This window comes from Accipiter gentilis, chromosome 13 (assembly GCF_929443795.1).
Source record: "Accipiter gentilis chromosome 13, bAccGen1.1, whole genome shotgun sequence".
Lineage (NCBI taxonomy): Eukaryota > Metazoa > Chordata > Aves > Accipitriformes > Accipitridae > Astur > Astur gentilis.
In genome coordinates this window covers 5,014,526-5,037,066 of record NC_064892.1, presented here as the reverse complement: position 1 = coordinate 5,037,066, position 22,541 = coordinate 5,014,526, and the positions used below count along the sequence as shown (strand labels likewise).

Genomic DNA, 22,541 nt, shown 5'->3' with positions numbered 1-22,541 from the left:
AGATTCAACACCCAAGCAATCTATTTCAGTACTTGTGGGAAATATTCGAGGTCAAGGGAGTTACATCTAAATTTAAGTCCCTCACTGCAACCACAATTTCTTATTCTACCTACAGTGACCACAGAACAGATTACTCCATTTTCAGCAGCATTTTACATATTTCAGAACAAGTCCCTCCTAAGTTTTTCTTTTCCTTAAACTGCCTTGGTCCTGATTTTTCATTGTGGGTTCTATTTTTCTAGACTTCTGATCAGTCTCATTATTCTATTTTGGACTTAACTCAACTGGAATCAATGCAGAACAGTGCTACTTTAATGCCAAAAGGCCAAAATTCTCATCAGTTCAAACAGACAGTGAAAGGGCCTATAATTTTTATAACCAGAGAAAACAAAAAAATTCAGCCACAGTAAAGCCTTTCTTTCCAAATGCATTAAGCAGACATTGTCACATAACTGCATTAGCATTGCTAGAAACACTGCTTACCCTCGTGAGACTCTCCATTTCTTTTCTCTTGCATTGCAGCCTCAAAGTTAAGCTGAAGGATTTTGTTCAGAGTGTTTATCCATTCTTCCATTTCAAGTTCACTATCTGCAGCTAAAAGGTAACTACTCTTGTCTTGCATCTTGAGCTCAAATGCAAAACGTCTGACTTTATTGTTCTATAAGAAAATAAAAGACCTTTATAATATCTTTACATACTGTCTACTCACAATCAAAGTTATATGTATTTCAGATCTTTTAACAAAAGCATACCTTTGATATTTTGAACAAATATATTATAATTACATTTTTTCCTCTCTGACACTTGAGCCTTTCAAGTTATTTGTACCACTGCAACAAGTGAAAGTATGAAAAGTAACAGCCCATTTTTTAGTTTCCCCTCATCATTCTGCTTGTCATAATTTAAAAAGAAATAAAATTAAAATTTCAGTTTTCAAAAATCAAACCTTCATGTACTCAGATCATCTAGAAGTGAAGCTAACTAAGATCTACTAATAAATAAAAAAAAGTAGAAAACTCTATTAATATTTGAGTGGGAATCATTTGCATGTTGGGATTTTACACCGGAGGTTAAATCATAACCAACCTCAACCCCAAATGCCCTGATATTGCTGGTCTTTTAAATGTACATGAAGTTGGGAGTCAATTCCTCTTCTGTTCCTCAACCATTACTGTCATCTTTTTTGCACAATTTAAATCAAGGTTTTAAATGCTACGTAGCTTAACTCACATTCCCATGAATGAATTCACAAGTCTTAACTGAAAATTCAACATTATCATCAATTTAATTTAAAAAAATTGATAATTCATTAGATAAACATTAAAATAAACAATAAGACTTAATGGTTGAGGGATTGTTTGTTTGTTTGAAGTTACATTAAATGCCAAATTACATTTTAGTTAGTACATTTAGTTTTTTACTAAACATTTGGTTTTCAATTAATTTTCAATTAACAGACTAACTACTGCTTGGCAAAACGGTCAGCTTTCTACCAAAGATGAGTTTCTGTTGAGGAGGATGAACAAACGTATGGACTCCAGACCTAAGGCAGTCTTACCAGTTAAAATCAGTACTGAAGTAATGAAAAATCTTAACAGTAAGCTTTAACTTCCACAGTTTCCAGATGCTAATAAAACACGAATAATAAGTAACAGTGAAACAATGAATAAAATAAGATCAGCCAGAGAGGATACAGTACATAATACAAAATAATAAAATCACACATCTGGAAAAGGGCCATTATGTATAAAATTTTATAGCTGAAAATCTCATTAACTTGCCCCTCACCAACAATTCAAGTGAAGAAAATAGCTATTTCCTAACCCCTTTATTCTAGCCATTGAATGACTTCTTGGCTTCACAGAAGTGAGCATTAACTGATTTTGGGTTTGCACCTGATGTTGATCCACAACTAGTCTCAAATTTCTACATGCAGTTCTGAACATCCAGATGCCAAGATGAACACTGATGGTACTGTAGAATACAGTGTAACATTCAAGACACAAGCCAACTATAAACTTTAAGCATCTGAAGTACAGTTTTAAGGACTACTGTGTCAGCCCAAAACCTTACTTGCAGTAGAACAAAGGAACAGTAATTAAAAAAAAAAAAACACCCAACCAAACAAAAAGCTTCTGACAAAGTCTGAGGAAACTTCAGTTTACTTGAATTGAACTGATGGAACAGAAACTATGGAACAGTATTTCATGAAAAGATGATTTAGAAAAAAGGGGATTTTCAGGATAAAAATAAAAAAAAAAGGAAAACATAGAATCACAGAACGGTTAGATGTTGGAAGGGGCCTCTGGAGGTCAACTAGTCCAACCCCCTTGCTCAAGCAGGGCCACCTACAGCCTGTTGGCCCAGAACCATGTCCAGATGGCTTTTGAATATCTCCAAGGATGGAGACCCCACAACCTCCCTGGGCAGCCTGTGCCGGTGCTCAGTCACCCTCACAGTGACAAAGTGTTTCCTGATGTTCAGAGGGAACCTCCCGTGTTTCAGTTTGCGCCCATCGCCTCTGGTCCTATCACTGGGCACCCCTGAAAAAAGCCTGGCTCTGTCCTTTGCACCCTCCCTGCAGGTGTTTATATACACTGATGAGATCCCCCTAAGCCTTCTCTTCTCCAGGCTGAACAGTCCTAGCTCTCTCAGCCTCTTCTCATAGGAGATCTGCTTCAACCTCCATCCCTTCGTCATCTCCATAGTCCTTCCCTGGTCTCCAGTACGCCTATGTCTCTCTTTTACTGGGGAGCCCAGAACAGGACACAGGACTCCAGGCATGGCCTCAGCAGTACTCTTCAGCTGCTCAGAGGAGAAGGATCTCCCCCAACCTGCTGACCACACTGCCTCTAATGCAGCCGAGGATACCATTGGCCGCCTTTGCAGCAAGGGCACGTTGCTGGCTCGTGTTCAACTTGGTGTCCACCAGGACTCCCAGGTCCTTTTCTGTCAGCTGCTTTCCAGCTGGGTGGCCTGTCCTGCACATACTGGTGCCTGGGGTTGTTCTCTCCAGCTGCAGGACTTAGCACTTCTCTTTGCTGCAGTGCCTTGCTTTCATTTGTAACTTCTGAAAATCTCAATGTTTTCTGATGATGTAAGCCAATATTGTAGTGCCCTCAACAGTCTGTAGCAGAGCCACAGGCTGAGAACGAGAAACCTAAGTGGGAAACATTGCCTATGTGGGAAACAAGAGGGGCCAGAAACAGCCCCAAGGATAGAGAATACGTATTTTCAGAGAGAGCAGCAACCAAAGCAGAGGAAGCTGAGGAACAGAAGGAAAGGTACCTTTTAAGTGCAAGACAAAGACTACAACTGTGTTTAGGAACCACTTTGTTTGTTGGTTTGCTTTCAAAACACAAACTGAACTCATTTCAGTGGAGTCAGCCAGAATTGCACCCTGGAGGCAAAACAATTTCTGTAAATCTGTATATAGAACTTGCAATATGATTAAGTTTATTACAGTTATAAGACTTTCCATGCAAAGTATCTATTAAATGCGTATCCAAAAACATTATTACAATATCTGGAAAAAAATAAGCCTCTGTAAGGCTGTTGTATCTCTCTGCATAAATCTTCAAACAACTTTACACTAAAAAAAAAAAATAAAAAATTTAAGAAATAAATTTGTATTAAACTTTGCCTATTTCTATCCAAGTTAACAAAACCCTAAAACCCAAGAGTTTTTTCCAGGTATGCTGTGCCTAACAAAACAGTTACATGCTGTACTGTAAATACATAACAGAATCACAAGGAAAAAAAGAAATCTTTTCTTTGGCACTTGCTACTGACAAACATTTTACCAAAGCCCTTAACTTTTTAAAATAAAGAAAAGCACATAAAAGTAACATTATAAAAGGTCAAATGAAAGCATCTGGAAGGGTGACTGAATTTAATACAATTCCCACAACAAAAATCCCACACAAGAAGCTATGCAAGACATTTTACAGCTCATGCAAGCACAAAATGTAACTGAAATGAACTTTAAATTTATGCTGTCATTACTTTGCCATGATTTAAGGTTGGGGTTTTTTGTGTGCTTGCCTTAAAATTTAGTTTAATATTTTTGATAAGTACTTGATATCAATTAGTAATTTATGTTCTTTTCAGAAAGATTTTTCAAATTCAGTCTCCTGCCCTTTAAAATCTCGTTCACTGTTTTTGCAAGATGCAGCATGTCTAATTGTTCCTCTGCATAATGGGTTCTTGTCTACATCTGACAAAAGTTATCTGTATTTTAAAAAAGTCCATTTGCTATCAAATACAGAATTAACTGGAGAACAGGCAGAAATAATTATAATTACCTGAACCACTCCCATGCATGAATCTAGAAATATTGATCCTTTAGGTTCTTTTGATATTTTTTCATCTTTGTAAAAATTGAGATTATAGGATCCATCACCAAGTTGGATTAAGTGGAAAAATCTTCTTTTAAATGACTAGTGAAGAGAAAGGAAGAAAGAAGACCAATTGCAACACTAGTATTAAGCAGCTTCATATTACAAAACCTCTAAGTGCTATTTACACAGTAGGTTATAGACAAATAAACTAATCGGTATCCTCAGAAAATAAAACAGAAATCATTAAATAAAAAAAAGTTTAACTTAAAAACTTGCAGTAAGATTGTACCGTACTATTTGAAAGTATACTGAAAGGTATTTAAAACTGATTCTATGTAATAGAGATTTATTTTGATAACCATAAAAATAACAAGTTTGTTTCTAAATAAAGAGGCAATACAAATAAAAACTCATATTACATAGTCCCTTTTCTACTAATAACACACCAGGGTCTAGTTAAGAAAATTATTTAAAACACTGGACTTCTCCCACATACTGGATTTTTAATGCATTTTTTCTGATTTAAGTAGAATAAAAGGAAATTAAGATTCCACAGCTATACATTACATACAAGCTTCCCTCTTTCATCCCATACCATTTTATTATTTTTTTTAGAAGTAAACCACATACAAATTGACTTTTTAAAGGCATAGTGATATTTAATATTGGTGTTCAGTTTTCACCATGTGTAAGACATTCTTAAACTTACTCTCATTGTCACACTGATTGCACTATTCATGTTGCCTTTGTACAGCCATCCTTGTTTTGTTATTCCACCCTTCTGAGACCCAAGAGATGCTGCATCCTGGAGATGAAGAAAGAGAGATGGGGGCGAAGGTAAAGTTTTGCATCACAGTCTGAAACTGTTGTATTTATTGAAAATTTCAGAAGTCATTTTTAAAAGACACTATGCTCATAATTTGACAAAAGTTATCTGTATTTTAAAAAAAATCCATTTACTATCAAATACAGAATTAACTGGAGAACAGGCAGAAATAATTATAGTTACCTATAGCTATGCTCATAATGTAATGATAATAATGTACTAGGAGTCCCTGCTGAAATTCTAGAGCTTTCTAATTGCAATTATCTTACTTAAAGACCAAGGATGAGATTGACTTTTGATAGGCAACCTCACCACTTATGTAGGCTTTCTCTATGGCCAGAAGGATGATCCAACTTCTAGATAGCTAAACATTAGTCAGGATGAATCCCACCGAAATAAGGGAAAGAAGGAAAACTCAAAACATTTACTTACATTTACTTTGTAAGCATTTTCATATATTCTAATCTTCCAGTGCAAGAATTTCTACCAAATTTCTATTACCAAAAAGAACAACATAAACTCATGCTTATCCAAAACTTCAATCAAGATTTCTCAAACCAGTTTGCTTCATATGTATTACTTCAAAGACATTACTTAAGAATTTACAGAGAATCAAGTCTTGAATTCTTGAATTGGATCTGCCCTTTTACAGATCAGAATCAAAGCTTTCTGAAGAGAACAAGACCAAACTTGGCAGTAATGGCAAGTTCACAAACAGCAGATCCAATGCACGCATTGCAGATCACACCCACTGCCTGTATACCACGTCCATCTGCCAGCTGATGGAACTTAGTAACTACATCAAAACCCATAGGATGTTAACAACTACCAAAAAGCAGTACTCTACTATCAAAATGACAGATTTACAATTGCCACAGAATAAATATTAAATCACCAGTTCAAGCAATCTTTCAGAGCAGTACCAAGCTGACTTTACCATGGTTTCCAGTTGATGCAACCCATTTTGACACAACAAAAATATTAATGAATTAGACATGTAGGAAGATTTTCAACCATCTAGAAGAGAAATACTCCTGATAATTTATTATCCAAACATTCAAAATTAGCTGAGTAGCCAGTCGAAAACAAAACCATGAAACTTCCTCAAGGGCCTCAACTACTCTTTCCAATTCCTTTTCTCAGCTATTAAGAGAACATGCAACAAGAAGTGATTACATATGGGGCACAGAGTCATTAGTTCAACACCTGAATATCAACCCAAAATTTAGGAATTAGTTTCTGGAACTAAATCAAGGAACATTCTGTAAAAAGTTAGTAGTTAATTTATTTCTAGCTTATTTTGTCTGTCTAGCTTGCACATTCACATGCATATGTATATGTGAACTTCAAAAACCTGCAAACAGAAGGCAAAAGATGCATCAATCTGCTCCTTTAAAAATTCTAGTCAGCTTGATACAATGGAGGTTAGGCCCAGTAAGGATGATTTTCATAAGCCCCAATGAGTCTCACTGTCTAAGCAATACGGTCTTCTACTTTCGTATTTTCATTAGCCCCCACCCCTGTTCTATTACCTAGACAACAGTTTTTCTTGAACAACAATCAAGATACAGAAACAATTTAAAACACTGGGTTTCCAACTATGATTCTCCACCTCCACTGGTGGGAGTTATCCCCAAGGAAAGGATGGTTTAAAACCACCTTTACAAGTGTAAGATGACAAGTAGATGAGTTACTGTCAGAACTTGGCACAAAACCACCAATGCTTTTCTGTAATTTCACAAACCATACATAGGATTACCTGACTTGACATGAATTCCTTCATTACCTGTGTTAACAAAAATTAAGATTTAGCTCTATTAAGATTCTTTTTCCAATTCAAAGTCTGAGGTGTGCTGTTCCCCAACTGTGTTGAACTGCATGTTTCCTAACAATAAAATTGTCATTTGGGCCTCTAGTTACACCATTTCTTTCTGTCAGGTGGAATTCCTGCTTACAGAGCCAAAAAGCTACTGAACCTTTCCAGCCCACCACCTGTTAATACAAAGGAACCCAGAACCCAGTCTTTAACACACAACTTTTACACTGAAAACATACTTCCTGTTTCCAACCGGTATGTTAATTTCCTCACTTTTATTATTAATGCTGCACACTGTGCTTCACTTTTTTTTAATGATCTTTCCCACAAACTCAGCTCCAAAATTTACTTCGACAGCAACTGTTTCAACAAAAACAATTCCTTATCTTGATCCCATACCCCAGGCTGATTTAAAAATTCCATTTACAAACACCAACCTGATGGCCTGATAGCCCAAATTAGTTTTGAAAAGGCAATTCTCTCGTTTTTAACAGTGCAAGATTAAACTAATCTTTATCTGGGTTTTTTCTCCAATTTTTAATCACTTGCAGCTTTTTGTTTTCTATCAATCTCTTAATAAATCAGCATTCTTAAAAACAAAAACATAACCAAAACAAAAAGACCACCAAATAACTTTTAATCTAAGACTTGCATATATGTTTTTTGGCATGCAAGGATGCTAATGTTTGAAAGAAAAAAACTCTTGCATTAGTTCTTCCCTTGAAGAAAGAATTTATGGTCCCCCAACCCTATCCCCATTAAGCTCCCTTTTCTTCCTACCATGCTTTTTTCTTGTGTTTATATTTTAAGTTCCTCAACAAAGAGTAACAGACCTCTTCTCCAGTGATTCTAACTCTGAAAGAGATATGACATTCCTGCCTGCTGTAACAGGAAGCTGGGCAGAACGAAACAGGGAGTCCTCCCCCCTTCCACTTCCTAGTAGAAAACATACCACCTGCTAATAGGCAAGCTATATTTTTTCAGTGTTTAACTAACGTTAGCTGCAGGTAATTTTCCAGTAACAATCACAGTCAATTATATCTCCATTTAATTTTTTTCACGTTTAACTTGCTTCTGTTGTCAGAAATATTATCACAGTAAATAATGCCAAGTCTTTTTAACATCCATATAATAGAAAACATAATTATTCCCATCTTACAAATAGGTAGATTTGGATACAGATGCATGAAATGATATTTGGACAAATATCACAGTGCAGATTAATAGCAGCACTGGAGAACCAGCACCGTGAGACTCTCTGTTCAGAATCTACCTACTGAGATGCACTCCCTGGACTATTTTTTTCACATTTAATCCAGGAAAGCTTGTGAAAAACTACTTTTACTTCATATGCAGCAGTTCTGAATACAAGGAATCTGGAAGCAAAGTAATTGTCAAAAGGTAAAAACCACAAAGAAAAGTATTACTTCTTTTCTGTGATGAAAGAGTTCAAGTACTCATAAGAAAAGAAAATTGGCATTTAAACACTGTGTTTTGAAACAGGGTGTGGTAAAAATTACATAAATCACACAAATAACAGAAGCAGTTCTTGAAAAAAAGTCTTTGATGTTTGAAACATAGTTGAAGACTGCTTGAGGCTATAGCTATCTCGAGTTTCCCCAAGCCAATGACAAAAAAAAAGGAAATACCTTAGAGTTTTAGTCAATATTTTTACCTTTTGTCTCCATGATGGATCTCCAGGTCTTATCCTATACTGAAATTTGTGACAAACTAATTTTAAGTCACATTGTATGCTACACTGTCATGCATGCTTCAGTGTGTATAGTGTCATACTGGAACAGATTCACCTATGATTTTACTCGACTTCATGATTAAGCTGCATGAAAATTTCTCTTTATACGCCCGTCTATACAGAAACAGTGTAAGACAAGACAGATTTTATGAAAGCTGAAGGATTATACGTCACCAACTATTAAAACTTCAATTTCACCATCTGTCAAAACTTGTTCTACTCACATGACAGATCTCAGGAGTACAAGGCTATTTGAAAGGAGATATGTAAAATAACTACTTTTTTCCAGTCAGGCTGTTCAAGATAATCTCCGTTTTCATTTACCGACATCAACACTTAATCCAATTTGTAACCTCTCCTTAGCCAACATTCTTTACTGAAAGCAATAGGAAGTAAGGAATTACTATTATCTCACCTCATCTTTATCTGCTTCTTCATCCACTTCATATAAATGAACTGGAAGCTTCTCCGATTTTGTCCCTTTACTATGAAAGAAAAAGCTTCTAAAATACTAGAAATTTTGTGATTAGTTACATATTTTATAGCTGCAAAAATAAAGATGTCATTTTCCTAACTCAAGAGGAAAAAGCACAAGAATAACTGAGTAAAAGCATGTATTTTTCATGAAATGTATTTCTCAGCAAGCAATTTTCCTAATTTGCACATCTGGCCACAGTGTTTCTTTTGTTCTGCTTGTCACTGTCCTTATGTGTGTACCTGGAGAGAACCAAATGCCTTCTAATTCACTGCACTCATAATATCTTAGGAGCAAGAATTCGTACCTGTAACCATTGGCTCCTTTTAGGACCATGCCTTTATTTAAATATGTATTGACTAAAGTGGTTTCTATTCAGGGCAAGTAAAAGCCACGTATTGACTTTTACAAAACCTGTGAGTCTATCAGAACTTTCCACAGGGAAAGCAAGCTATTTCATAACTGAAAGATGCAGGAGAGTAGGTAGGGAAGACATAGATATTCTACAGTTGTGGGTTCAGAGTATTCAGCCACTCTCAGATATTTGAATTTAAGGGTCTAATCTCTACACAATCCCTACAAAATTTTGAAGAAGTTGGAAAAGATTTCTCTAGCAGATGGTTTAGAAAGTCTGTAATAGATGTGGATTAGGCTTTTGCTTTGAATCATCCTGTGAAAGTCTGCACTAGTTCAAACACTTGCTCTAACCATCTCTGTTAGGTTCTATTCCCTAAGCTACTGAAGAGAGTTCCAAAAGCTGCCTTTGAAGCTACAAAAACAGGATATCTCCATTTTAGTTTAATCTAAACATTAGCCTGTTTTAGTTACAATGCTTACATTCACATTGTCAATGATATAATTTCTTGTTTTGACCTGCCTATTCATAAGGCAGCGCTATTCTGGTATCTTTCCAGAAAACGGTTTAACAAGATTTTGGCCTTCAAGTTCATCAATATAAATGACATCCAAGAAATCCTTACCATCTCTGACTATTAAACACCGATATAGCAAATTTCAAGTTACATACTACATGTATTAATAGATTTCTGTAATAAATACATTAATATTAAATACAGTTAGAGTTCCTTCACAAATTCAGTATCTTTATTAGAACACTAGATAACATACTTACTTTGGAAGCTGTCGAAACTCTCCTGAGTAATCTTCATATCTATAGTTAACCACATGCCAATCTGAATTGTAGGTTTTGATGCACTGTTTTAATGAAAACCAGATACCAATATTAATTGGAAGAGGATTAACAACGTTCCCTAGACACACACACAAAAAACCCTCTCAAGATATGGATGTTTATGAACTACTATGGTTACATGTCCATCTCTGAAAATTCCATATCTTCCCTTCTTTTGCAATACAGTCTAGTGCAATACAGCTTTTTGCAACGAGTAATGTTTCAATAGGATGTTATCATCTGCTAGACATCTATCAGAAAATGACAAATACACTCAGCATCTGGATTAACCATCTTCAGTTGTCTGAAAAGTTAAAGCAGCATTTCTCTACAGCTGAAAACGTGACTGAGCTTTTAGAAAACCCAGCATTAAAATACAGATGCATTATTAAAACAGAATATTCAATTTCGCACATACAGATACAGACGAACTAAAAATATCTTTTCCTCATACTTCTTGTGCAATCAAATTAATATTTAAATTTAAACTACATGCTTCCAGCTGTTGAAAAGCAATTATGTCATTAAGCTCTGGACTAGATCATAGGAAACGCTCTTTTACTCCACCCATATTGCTACAACATAAAAGTACTGATTTATCTTGGCTTTAACCAAAGTAATATAAACCTGACAAAACCTGTTGCCAGAAACCATATGGTACAAAATTTCATATGTTACATGAATAGACTTACATGTATACAAACACAGCATCTAATAATTCAAAAATATTCTCTTTGTATTTCAAAATACAAAGTTAATACTTGCCAAGCAATTGTTTCTGCAGAAACTCATTAAACTTCATGAACTACCTATAACACTCCTCCCTCCTTGTCTACCTTCTTCAAATTTATCTTACAGCTGTTTAGGTTAGGTATTAAGGGTATGTATAACCGTGGAGAAAATACTTCGAGGTTTGAAGTAGATTCAGCTATTTGGAGCTCCTTCAGCTTTGTTGGAATTACAACAGACATTTACTTGTTTCAGATGTTAAAATATCAGCTTGAAGTATATCAGTAGAAAACCACTAGATAATATAAAGACGACAAAAATTTTAAACCTTTCATTCCTAAAAGGCTTCAACAAGACACTAAATGAAACGCAACATCACAGTCCGAACCAAGGGAATGCCGATGTAAGCAAGCAGTTTTTAAGTTGGAGGATGTTTCTTCTACATATAGTATAGAAACTGAGCAGTCATAATGAATTTTGGCCTCTACAAGTGTTACAGTTATGAATACCTCTATTCCAGCAAACTGTACAAGATTATTATGAACAAACCAAGAACAACTGGTGTGAAACACTTGATCGGGAAAAACAAGCCACAATGATTCATTCCAGATTTACTATTGCTCCCAATATTATGTATGGAAATCACCCATGTTCATCTGGGAAAGCCAAAAGTGTAGGGAAGGTGGGGGAGAAGAATCTGCAAAAGCCAATTACACAAACAAAATAGTTCAAAGCTATCCTCTAATCCTTCTTTTCCAGCCACCAATGGAAAAAATACTAGGTTTTCCTGGAAATTTTCCCTTTAAATCATTGACAAGTAAATAGCAATAAATATTTAAAAATTTTTTTCAGGGCTTTTCCCCCTGTTTTTTAAATGGTAAATGAAGCAGAAGAAAAACAATTCAGGTATAATATTGTTAATACACACACCCACACACAATTCCAATATTACCTCAGTTACAAACAAGCTTTGAGCTTCCTTCTCTGCATTTTCAGGAACTGTTGAATGAATGTATCGACTCTGCCGCTTCAATAATGCTGTCTGATAAACAACAAAAACAATTAATGAAACTTGCAATTAAAGGAAAGATGACACATTATGGGAACACTCAGTTAAATCACTGTAACTAAGACAGAAGCTCAGCAGAAAACATTGTGTGAATAAACTGTTTCAGAATAGCCAATTAATGAGAATTTGCTTTCATTCAAAGATTAGCAACGTGTTCCTTCTTTCACAGCAAGGGCAAGATTGGAATCAGTAAGAAATAGATGCCATAGAAAAGTTTTTTCCTCTATTTTGTTAACATGGGCAAGAAAATTCTAGTAAAAATAATTTCACCATAACAACGGAACTCCAATAATCTGAAGACAGATATTAAGGTAGTGTTATTACTACATATAAAATCTATTACTCAAGAAAAGTAACAAACCCACACCAAAATAAGAAGAGTAGTTCAACTGCAGATCTCAGCTGGTAAAAAATGAGACTTGCACTATTAAACTGAAGGTTTAGAAAGAAGGCCTGGATCACTGAAGTATACACTTCAGCCTATAAAGTCCGAACTTATTCCTATCCTATGCCAGAGTTCAGAGAGGCATAGAAATGCTGCCAGAGAGCAGGAAATCTCTCTGTGACCATGAAATTCTGCTTCTCAGACCAGCGCTAAAGTAAGCCTTAGGGTACTTTAAATTTGTAAGCGTAAAAGATGAAAACTTTACAAAATCTTCTGGACCACAAATGAAAATAACTACACAGCAATAGAAATTATTTTGCGCCATGTGGAAAGGAATCTCACAGCTTAGGTCATCAGAGATAGATAAGAGAGTCTGGATAGCCTGGATCTTGAGGGGGGTTGTGATCCCTCATGTGTTTGCTATACTCTGCATATTGCAGCACCAGGAAGGATCAGAGAAAAATGTGAACAGAAAAAACCACACATATTAATGGTAAAAAAAGAAAGGGTGCTCAAGTACATTATCTTAACATGTTTCTGTTGAGTTTGATCCATAAGGTGATTGTTTCTGTCATTACCAAAGCCTCACCCCATTGTCTGGGGGCGGTGGGGGGTATTTGAAGTTAGAATAGTCAAGTACAGTAAAGATTTAAAGAAAAAAAGAATTATCCCGTACTCATGGTCAAATCATTCATCTAGTCTAGACCTCTGCTGAAAAATGACAATGCTAACTGTTCAGTAGAAACGGTGGGGAGGTATTAAAAGCAAAAAACACAAACCCAAAAATACTTCATGGGACCAATAAGTCTTGCAATACACAGTTTAAAAAAAAACCACAAAACAACACCGCCAACCTGCAAAAAGTTACTCATTCACATGCAAGCAGCATTTAAGAATAGAAGTTTTCTGAATTCTAGAAACATATTCCTTGTTTCAAACCACAATGAATTTAAAGTATTTGTTTTCACAAGCTACAGGAAGAAAGATTATTAAGATTATTAAGCTACCTTATAAGAGTTAAAAGCCAGAATGTCTGGATCCTCTTCTCAGCCTGAAATAGTCTGATATGTGATAGGACATTATTTATAGTTTATATGGTAAATAAATAATATATGTAATATGTTTTCTATAAGCATACAGGTAGACTATGCTTTTTAAAAAATTGTTAGTAGTTTTTTAAAAACCCGAGAGACTAGGGTGTCATCTTTCCAGGCACTTTTCATGGGAAAGCCACAAACTCATGAATCAAGTCCTACCACTATAGTGGAACTTGACAAAATTGAACTAGTGGTACATACTTCTAGAACTTCTGCTACTACACAATTATCAATACAATAGTAAGGGGTTTTTCTAGTCTTTCACACACAAAAAGATTTTTATCTTAGTACTGTAGCAAGATCAGTGACAAGACAGAAGAATTTGAATTGTGGATTTTGTCCATATTAGTAATTGCCTTAATGCACACTGCCTCTTTCTCAGCTTATTCATCAGCTGCAGTAGTTGATCAGAGAGCCAGGAAATGCAATGACTGAGATATTTTGATTTAGAGCAAATTCCTAAAAATAATTACTAAAGCAACAGCACAACAGTATTTTAAAATGCAACCATGCACATACATATATGTTATATTCCAAAAGAAAAATTAGGAAGAAAGGATTGTCTTCTCTACAAACTTTCATCACATCTACATTGGTTGAACTGTTCCATAGAAGTGAAATGTTTCAAGTCTCTGGGTTTGAGTTACCATTTGATTTATGGCAGCATCAGGACCTACAGAGCATTTGTCTCATGCTCTCTAAGAAGGTAAAAAACCCCACCACCTTTCAGTTACTGTGCTGTCAAAGTAAGGAAGATCAGTTTTAACACTAGCCAGGTTTCACATGCACTACTGAGGCACACAATTAAGAGACTCTGGTACTGATACTACTTTCTGAGTGAGTCCCAGGGATTTAGGATAGTAGCGCTATGTGCTGAGGTTTCAGAGAAGGCCACAGCAGAAAGGACATTTCAGCAAGTCTCACAGCCAAGGAGTACTTGCTACTCAAAACCTGATGGAATAGAGACAGTGAATCTGTTCACAAATCAGTACACACTGCAACAGATATAATTTAAGATTTCCAAACTCTTTCTGCCACAAGGCTGTGCTTGCTAGTGAGACTTAGCATTAATTAGGATTTGGGCACGTATAACCAATTTGAAGTTAGATTCCCCATTTTACTTATCTCAGGCTAGAAGGTGTTTTCATGTTCTTGACAGTTTTAGCAAATGGCTCTGTTTCTGAAGTTTAAAAAAAATAAATATATATTTTACTGATGTTAAAACCTGGCATGCAATTTTCTGAGTCATCTTAGTCCCCCTTCCCCATGCTTTAGGGCAAAGTAATAGCAAGATGCCAGGGTTCTTAAGACAAACATGCTTGTAGGTGACACTAAAGAGCTGCCAAAAGTCAGCCAAGTATTTTGTAGTGGGGTGTCTTGGCACAATGCATACTTAAGTATTTAAAATAAATGTTTAAATGTGTAGCTATGGTGGGCCTTTTTCCAGGTCACAGTTTATACAAAAGGCAATGCTGCAAAGTTTGCATCAACAATATCAGTCTTTAGTTCTGTCAAAATGAAAAATAAGCATATGTAAATTTTTCATATACAAAATACTTAATAAAATTTAAAAAAAAAAATAAATCCCAAACCAAATCACACACAAAGAAGTAGTTCTCAAAATTATTCACTTCATTTGGGAAATAACATCCCAACACCTACATTTCTACAGCAAAAAATAATGGCAGATCTTAACTTTCCAGTGTTTTGTGTAGTGTAGGAAGGTATCTTCCTTAGCAATTCTACACTGAACAACAGGTCCACATGCAGATTTTAGAGTAAAGGACTATAGTAGATGTAGGTGAGAGACAGAAGCCAGCCAACACACAACATTCCTCAAATCCATTTGACCTGTCTTCAGACATGTCCATTTTGGTTTGTTATTCCTTAGCTTTTGCCTTTCTCCCTCCTGTGTTTTTAACATGGAGTGTTTCATATCTTTCTCTCCACTTTGGAGGTGTTCAAGCAGTTTCTGTCATCTGATAAGGTTCTCTTCCTGCTCCGTAAATTTGACAATGTCCACCGACAGCACTCTTATTCTATACAAGCTTCAGCAGCTACAGTGAACAGAGAAAGTACAAAATATTGCTGCTGACACCACATACTCACTGCAAATGCCTGTTTTAAAAATTATTTTTTCCTCCTTATAAGCTCTTTCCAGTGTTGGCTGTTGAATATGAGCTAGTAAAATTTTTCTCCCAAACCACTTTGCCCTCCACATCCGTTTAGGATGCTTGAAATTATGGTTATTAGCAGTTGAGTATTCAAAATATTGGGAAAGGAATTTAGTAAAAAAGCCACAACAGTGTATAAGTGTTTTTGTTTATATATACATATATATATTATATATATAACCGATGGAGGTTTATTAATAAACTCCTGTATCTTACTGGTAAAATAGGGACTGTGCAAAATGCAGCAAAAATGGGGGGAAAAGCACAGGGTAACAGTTCAGCAGTCACATACCCAGGCCATCCTTACTTTAGATGATGCTACACAGAGGCAAATGCTCAAGAAACAGTGACAGAAACTGTTTCAAAAGAGTCGATGGAAAAGACAGCATGCTGTATGTTAGATCATGCCTTTAAAACTGCTATGTGCCAGAAAAGACTTATCAGTTGTATGAGAAGTGTCAGAAGCTGTATTATAAGGTAATTTCCAGACTAAATTGAAGCCTTGATTATGAATAGTTGGCTAAAGACTCAAGGAAAAACACAAAATAGACTTAAAAGAAAAGATTCAGAGTGAAATTTCTTTGAACATTAAGTTACTGTATTTTAACCAGTTTACTTCGTGCTCTCTAAAATGAAGATGTTACTCAAACTTTTTTTTTTTGCTTGTTCCTTCTATTCAAGATATGCTTTCTTGTAGAATGACCTGGGTTTACTTTTATTTCTGCAAAGTTGACATAACATTTATTTTCAGAGGTGCTTAACTTGCATCAACTAAAAATCAAGACCTTTAAGTGAAAGTATGCTAAATCCATATGGCTCAAAACCAAAAGTAACAAAGGTGAAACAATGTCTAAGCTGAGCAGCAAAATGCCTTCAAAATAACAGTGGCATATTTAACACTGGTATATTTAATTTGGGTAGGAATGTACCTACATTGTATTTGCTACAAGTAAACCTATCCTGTATTGGGACAAATATTTCCTATAAGAATGGAGGTAGTACTCAGAAGTTAGGTATTTTGAAACAAAAGCATTTAGATACAAGATGTCGTATTGCAAAGTAATCACTAGTATAGTTTTGGGTTAAGGTTCCTTTTAATAATTTACTTACTATGCAGTTAATGTAAACATCACCAATTTTGCAGTAACTGAGCATATGATTTGAATGTGATCCATGAAGGTGGTCTGGTTTAAACTAATGCTATTTAGTTATGAAGCCATTTCATTATCGAGTAAATCAGTGAAATTCACGTGACTTGAAATAATTATAAAAAGCCATGAAGAGGCACAACATTGGATATAAGAGTACCCAATGGATATAGTCATTTATGGTTATACAAGAAGAGACTCTTTTCAGCAAGAGTCTAGAAGAGGTACAGCTTTGAATGACTGACAGCATTGTAATTGAAAGTAGCAAGAACATCAATAGGTGATGTTCCAATGGGCAGTGGGAAAATGGTGCTCTCATCTTAATTAAACAAACACATTACATGGGGATGTCCTGATTTCAGCTGGGATAGAGTTAATTTTCTTTCTAGTAGCTGGTATAGTGTTATGTTCTGGATTTAGTATGAGAAGAATGTTGATAACATGCTGATGTTTTTAGTATAAACACTACTTTAGCAACAACTAAGCCAAGGATTTTTCAGCTTCTCATGCCCAGCCAGCAAGAAGGCTGGAGGGGCACAAGAAGTTGGGAGGGGACACAGCCAGGACAGCTGACCCAAATTGAATGAAGGGGTATTCTATACCGTGTGATGTCATGGCCAGTATATAAACTGGGGGGACTTGGCCAGGGGGGGATTGCTGCTCAGGAACTAACTTGGCATTGGTCAGCAAGTGGTGACCAACTGCATTATGCATCACTTGTTTCATATATTCCAATCCTTTTACTAATATTATTGTCATTTTATTATCATTATTATTGCTATTGTTAGTTTCTTCCTTTCTGTCCTATTAAGCTGTTTGTATCTCAACCCACAAGTTTTGCTCCCCCCTCCCCCCCCCCCCCCAATTTTCCATCCCATCCCACTGGGGGGGGGGGGGGGGAGTGAGCGAGCAGCTACATGGTGGTTAGTTGCTGGCTAGGGTTACAGCATGACAGAGGACCATAGTGAAAACAAAATTATGACAAAAAAGCAGCTAGAAATTACTACAAAGCACAAAGGTACTGAAAGTTTAGGCAGCCCAATTACTAAGAATGAAAGCAAACTCAGCCATGTTAACAGTAAAAAAGGATCTCCAAACACAACATGACTGCCCCTATAAGTTTGATGAGAACAAGTTAGTGAATAACCTGATAAGTGAATTCAGTGCAGAAAACTCAGAACTTGAGCTTGTGAAAAGCAACAGAAACAATCTTGAAATGGTAAATTGAAAAATGACCCAATACGTGGGAGAAAGTTGCTGATAAAGAGCTCTTCTGGAAACTACAGAAAAGCAAAGCTTGCTGTTATTTGGATACAATAGCATCAAGGAAAACGTAGAAACTAAAAAAAAAATATAAATATAAACCTACTTATTTGGATTTGAAGATCAGCATGGAGCAGGACAGAAATCATGCTTTCCTGAAAAGTAAATGAGCTGCTACCAAGCATATATAAAAGAGAAAACAGGATTCATAACCTCAGCTAACCAACTTTAACACAATGGCAAATGCAGTTAAGTGGAAATCTGGAAAGGTTCATGTATCTAGATCATTTGGCTGAAGAACAACCCTTCAATCTTTAAGAGTTTTCCCAGAGCAGAGGATTTTCTGCTCCATCCTTGCTCAAGTATTTCTTTGATAGAGGTTTGAGCTTAGAGCCACTTCTGACAGCATGTCTGAAGAACAGTCACAGCTGAACAGAAAAAGGTGACTGACTGGGGTTTTTTTTCCCCTTTCCCTCAATAAGCAAGTAACTCATCAGGAGAAAGAAAGAAAAGCAAGCTATATGTGGTCTAAGGAAGCCAGCTGCTGTGCAAGCTTTCTTTTCTGATATGGACTAAGAATTCATATCAGTTCTCCTTTAATATCTAGCTTCCCTGAGGTGGGAAGAATTACAAACTGAATGTGGCACTGACCATGACTACAGAGGAAGACATTAAAACATTTGTTACAAAAATCTTACCTCTGAATTCCTGCAAGTATTGTTATTAATTATATGAAAAACACACCTATTAAATTACATTTCAGTTATCTAACTGCATTACCTAAAAAAAAGTTATCCAAATTAAGCACAAACATTTGTCTCCAATTTCTCCCAAACTAATTTCAACTTTAGCACAAATTCAATAGTGGTATCAATCTGGCTCTTTGAAACCACGTAGTAGTAATCTACCAAAAATTGTAGAAATGATATCTAGTGCTGAAAAGTAAGTCTTTTCAGTGAGTGCCATTTTAAGTGCTAGTTTTAGGGCCATGCTGGTAACAAAATAGCCTTAATGTCTTTACAAATTAACAGGGCTTGGCTTCCTTTTCAGGCAAGTGTTGTTTAGATTGTAATCAGTTTAACCTAACTGCAAGGAAAAACTTTGTAAAAATAAAAAATGCTCTAAGAGGAAATGGTTTGAACAGGTTTTTAGACAATGGTAGGTGTTTCCACCTATAAACTGTTCTAAGTGAGTATACAGGTAGTTCAAAATATTCTAACTCACTATTTTAAATTCATCTTGTGGGGTACAAGGGCAGTATCAAACATTTGAGCAGAGGCTTACCACGAGCTGCCCAGACATTGTGTGACCACAACAAATTAGGAAAAAGGAATTACAAAAAAAACAACCGTGAAGCAGAATGGCAAATACAGAAAATATGCCATTATTTAAATTATTCAAATTATACTGGCAACCATATCAAAACTAATGGTTTCAAAACTGTAAATATCATTATGGAAAACTGCACAGGTTTTAAAGGTTTAACTTGCAAAATAACTAAGCGCATAAGGGATTTCTGTTCTCTGACTCGGTAATATTTTATTAATATGCTGAATGACAGATTTAAACGCATTGTGCTATTGAAAACAAGCTAGATAGCTCAAAGTAGTACTGGAGAGTCATGTGTACAATAAAAATATTTGGAGTAAGTTTGTGCCAATAAATCTTAGAAGGAAATAAAAGTTTGATAGCATAACAATAAAGTTTGATAGTACAAACCAGTCTTAATATAAATCAAGTATAAAATGAGACTGTGCCAAAGACTATACATGAAAAATCCTTGAAAATGTATTCATATATTACACTGCTGAGGTACAAAGAAACAGGAAATCTAACCATATTCCAGAATTGCGACTACCTGAAGGAGAACCTCTGATGTAACACACTTCAGTGACTGCCTCAAAAATCTGACCATAGAATCCAAACAAAGGATGACAAAAGGCAATACAGTTTGTGAACAGAATTCAGCCATTCTCTTTAAAGGATCAGACTGAGAGCTATAGACTAGCTTCACTCATTATAGGCCTGAGGTTAAGAATTGCAGAAAAGGCCACTTGAAACAGCAGTTAAACACTTCAGACATCCCACTGACTGTTCAAACAAAAAGCCTGAGGATATTCTTGATAGCTTTGTTTCTTCTCCATTGATAATTCAGAGCTGTTCACCAGAATGACACCCGGTAAGTGAACCGGTCAATTAGATATGAGTATGCTTAGCAGAAGTAGCCTTGATTCCTCGCGATCTGCAATACTGAATAGCCACACTATAGAAGGAGATCTGGGTGGTATAGCCTACTCATGCTCTTCAGTCCCCAAGCCAGGTACCTAGTGTGGGGCATCATCATGAGCGACCTAGCGTTTGAACACTAGTATCATTAGACAACGTTCATAAGCAGTGCAACTTCCTTTTGTAAGAAGGCTTACCCGCAGTCCTTCAAACTTCCACATGTGGCTGAGAACTCATGAAGCCCTAACTACTGTCTAAATACCTGTAGCTTGCCAAAACCAAAATTTTTTAGCTGAGTGGGAAGGCTATAAGTAAAGTTATTCATGTAAGAATCAGTGAAAATGAAGCACAGACTATATTAAAAACAGAGTAAGTCAGAGCCCTGTTATGCACAAAACACAATTTTGGCTGGTAGCACACAGTGGAGAATAACAACTTTCATTGGGACAGATTGATGCCCTTCACTGTTAAGAAGGCATGGGGGGGTGGGGAAAAAGTCACCAATTTAAGAATTAAAGCATTACAAAAAGCAGATGCTTTTTTTGAACAAACATCACATGATTTCCTATGTCAGAAAGGGGGGGAAACATCTAAAAATGACTGATCACCTACTTCAAAAGGCAGTAAAATTGCCGAGTTGCAGAAGTAGACCTTATAACCTGAACAGATGAAGAAATTGTGCTATTTCTTCTGCAATCTGACAGAATAAATTGAGCAGTGTAAAGGGACTCATGGCAAAGATTTTTTTTTTTGTGAGAGTTAAAAACCAAAGAAATAGGAAGTTGTCATCTCATGACTACTAGTGCTAAAAATCTGTCTTACTAAAAAAGAAACAAACCACAGGGTGGGGGTGAGTGGGATTAAATTACCTGGAAGTCATCATAAGGGAACAGTAACATCTCGCGTAAAGCATCATTCAGAATCTGCGTTTTCCTCTGAACGATGACATTTTCATAGTCTATTGGTTCTATGAGCTTTGGTTTTGCCTAGTGGAAAAAAGAAAGGAAAATGAATTCAGGTATATTGAGGAAAACTTAACAATCATTGACCCACTTCTTAATAAGTTAGTTTTTAAAAAGTTGGCAGAATGAGATTTCATCTACATCAAAAACTTAAGAGTATTCAAAAGGCAGACTATGTCACAGTATATTGTATGGATAAGCGCAACTGATCATTACAGAGACAAGCATGCTATTTGCCTCAAAAGGAAGAAACAGAACTATTTCACAAAACGCATTAAGCCAGAGCTTATCAGAATAATCATGTATGTATTTTCACTACAAAAAAATTATAAAGAAATTACTAGTCTCTTAGGTTGGTGGTTACCTTTGCTTGATGCAGCCCAGAAAGCTCTGATCTGGGTTTATCAGGGATTAAAATAATCTTAATTCAAAGCTAAGATTGAGCTTTGTTTTAATTCAGTAGTAAGCTGCAGTAGAGGCAGGCTAATTGAGATTCCTCCTTCTCTATAGTTTTTTCAAAACTCCCATAGGCCATTTGCTTCCTCTTACTTGCGTAAGTAGCTTTCTTCAGTTGCACTGATTCAACATTTAAACCCTATACCCCTGTCAAGGCATTACAGCCAGCTGTGCGCAATCAGACAGAGAAAAACCTTCACCCTGCCAAGCATTCTGTTAAGTGGTCAGATGGCAAAGTAGGCTTAGGGAGAGCTCTCAGTGAGGCAGCACTGCCTTGGAGTGTGCAAAGTAATGCAAAGCTGCACTTTCTGCAGCTGAAATTGTGCATCACAATACCAGACACAAATTTACCTTTTTTTTTTTTTTTTTTTTTTTTACAAGTGGCAATTACAAGAGACTTTCCAGTTGATACTTTCTTAAGATCAGTGGTACTAATTTCAAAGTAGGGTATATTAAACAAAAATAGAAGTAAGGCCATCTTATGACATCATTAAAGGCAATCAGACAAGATGAGATTTATATATATATTTGCATAACTTATATTAATAACCTTTCAAATTCCAGCTGTACTACACAGAAGAAATATCTTTATGTCTACCAGTAATTGCTATTAATCATTAGTATTAATAT

General features: G+C 35.9%; 1 protein-coding gene across 20 annotated transcripts in view; it reads right to left on the bottom strand.

The window, feature by feature from the left end:
* The window catches only part of DOCK9 (dedicator of cytokinesis 9), a 133,073-nt gene that overhangs the window by 73,112 nt on the left and 37,420 nt on the right, over positions 1–22,541 (bottom strand). For 19 of the 20 annotated variants that reach the window (XM_049815809.1, XM_049815819.1, XM_049815822.1 and 16 more), the window contains exons 2-8: positions 21,363–21,479; positions 12,084–12,173; positions 10,343–10,425; positions 9,151–9,220; positions 5,050–5,145; positions 4,305–4,439; positions 484–658 (exon numbers count right to left, since the gene is read on the bottom strand). In XM_049815809.1, the coding sequence (XP_049671766.1) occupies positions 484–658; positions 4,305–4,439; positions 5,050–5,145; positions 9,151–9,220; positions 10,343–10,425; positions 12,084–12,173; positions 21,363–21,479 (766 nt within the window). Of the gene's footprint in view, positions 1–483; positions 659–4,304; positions 4,440–5,049; positions 5,146–9,150; positions 9,221–10,342; positions 10,426–12,083; positions 12,174–21,362; positions 21,480–22,541 lie in introns of those variants that run through there. The other variant, XM_049815828.1, reaches the window with a different exon arrangement.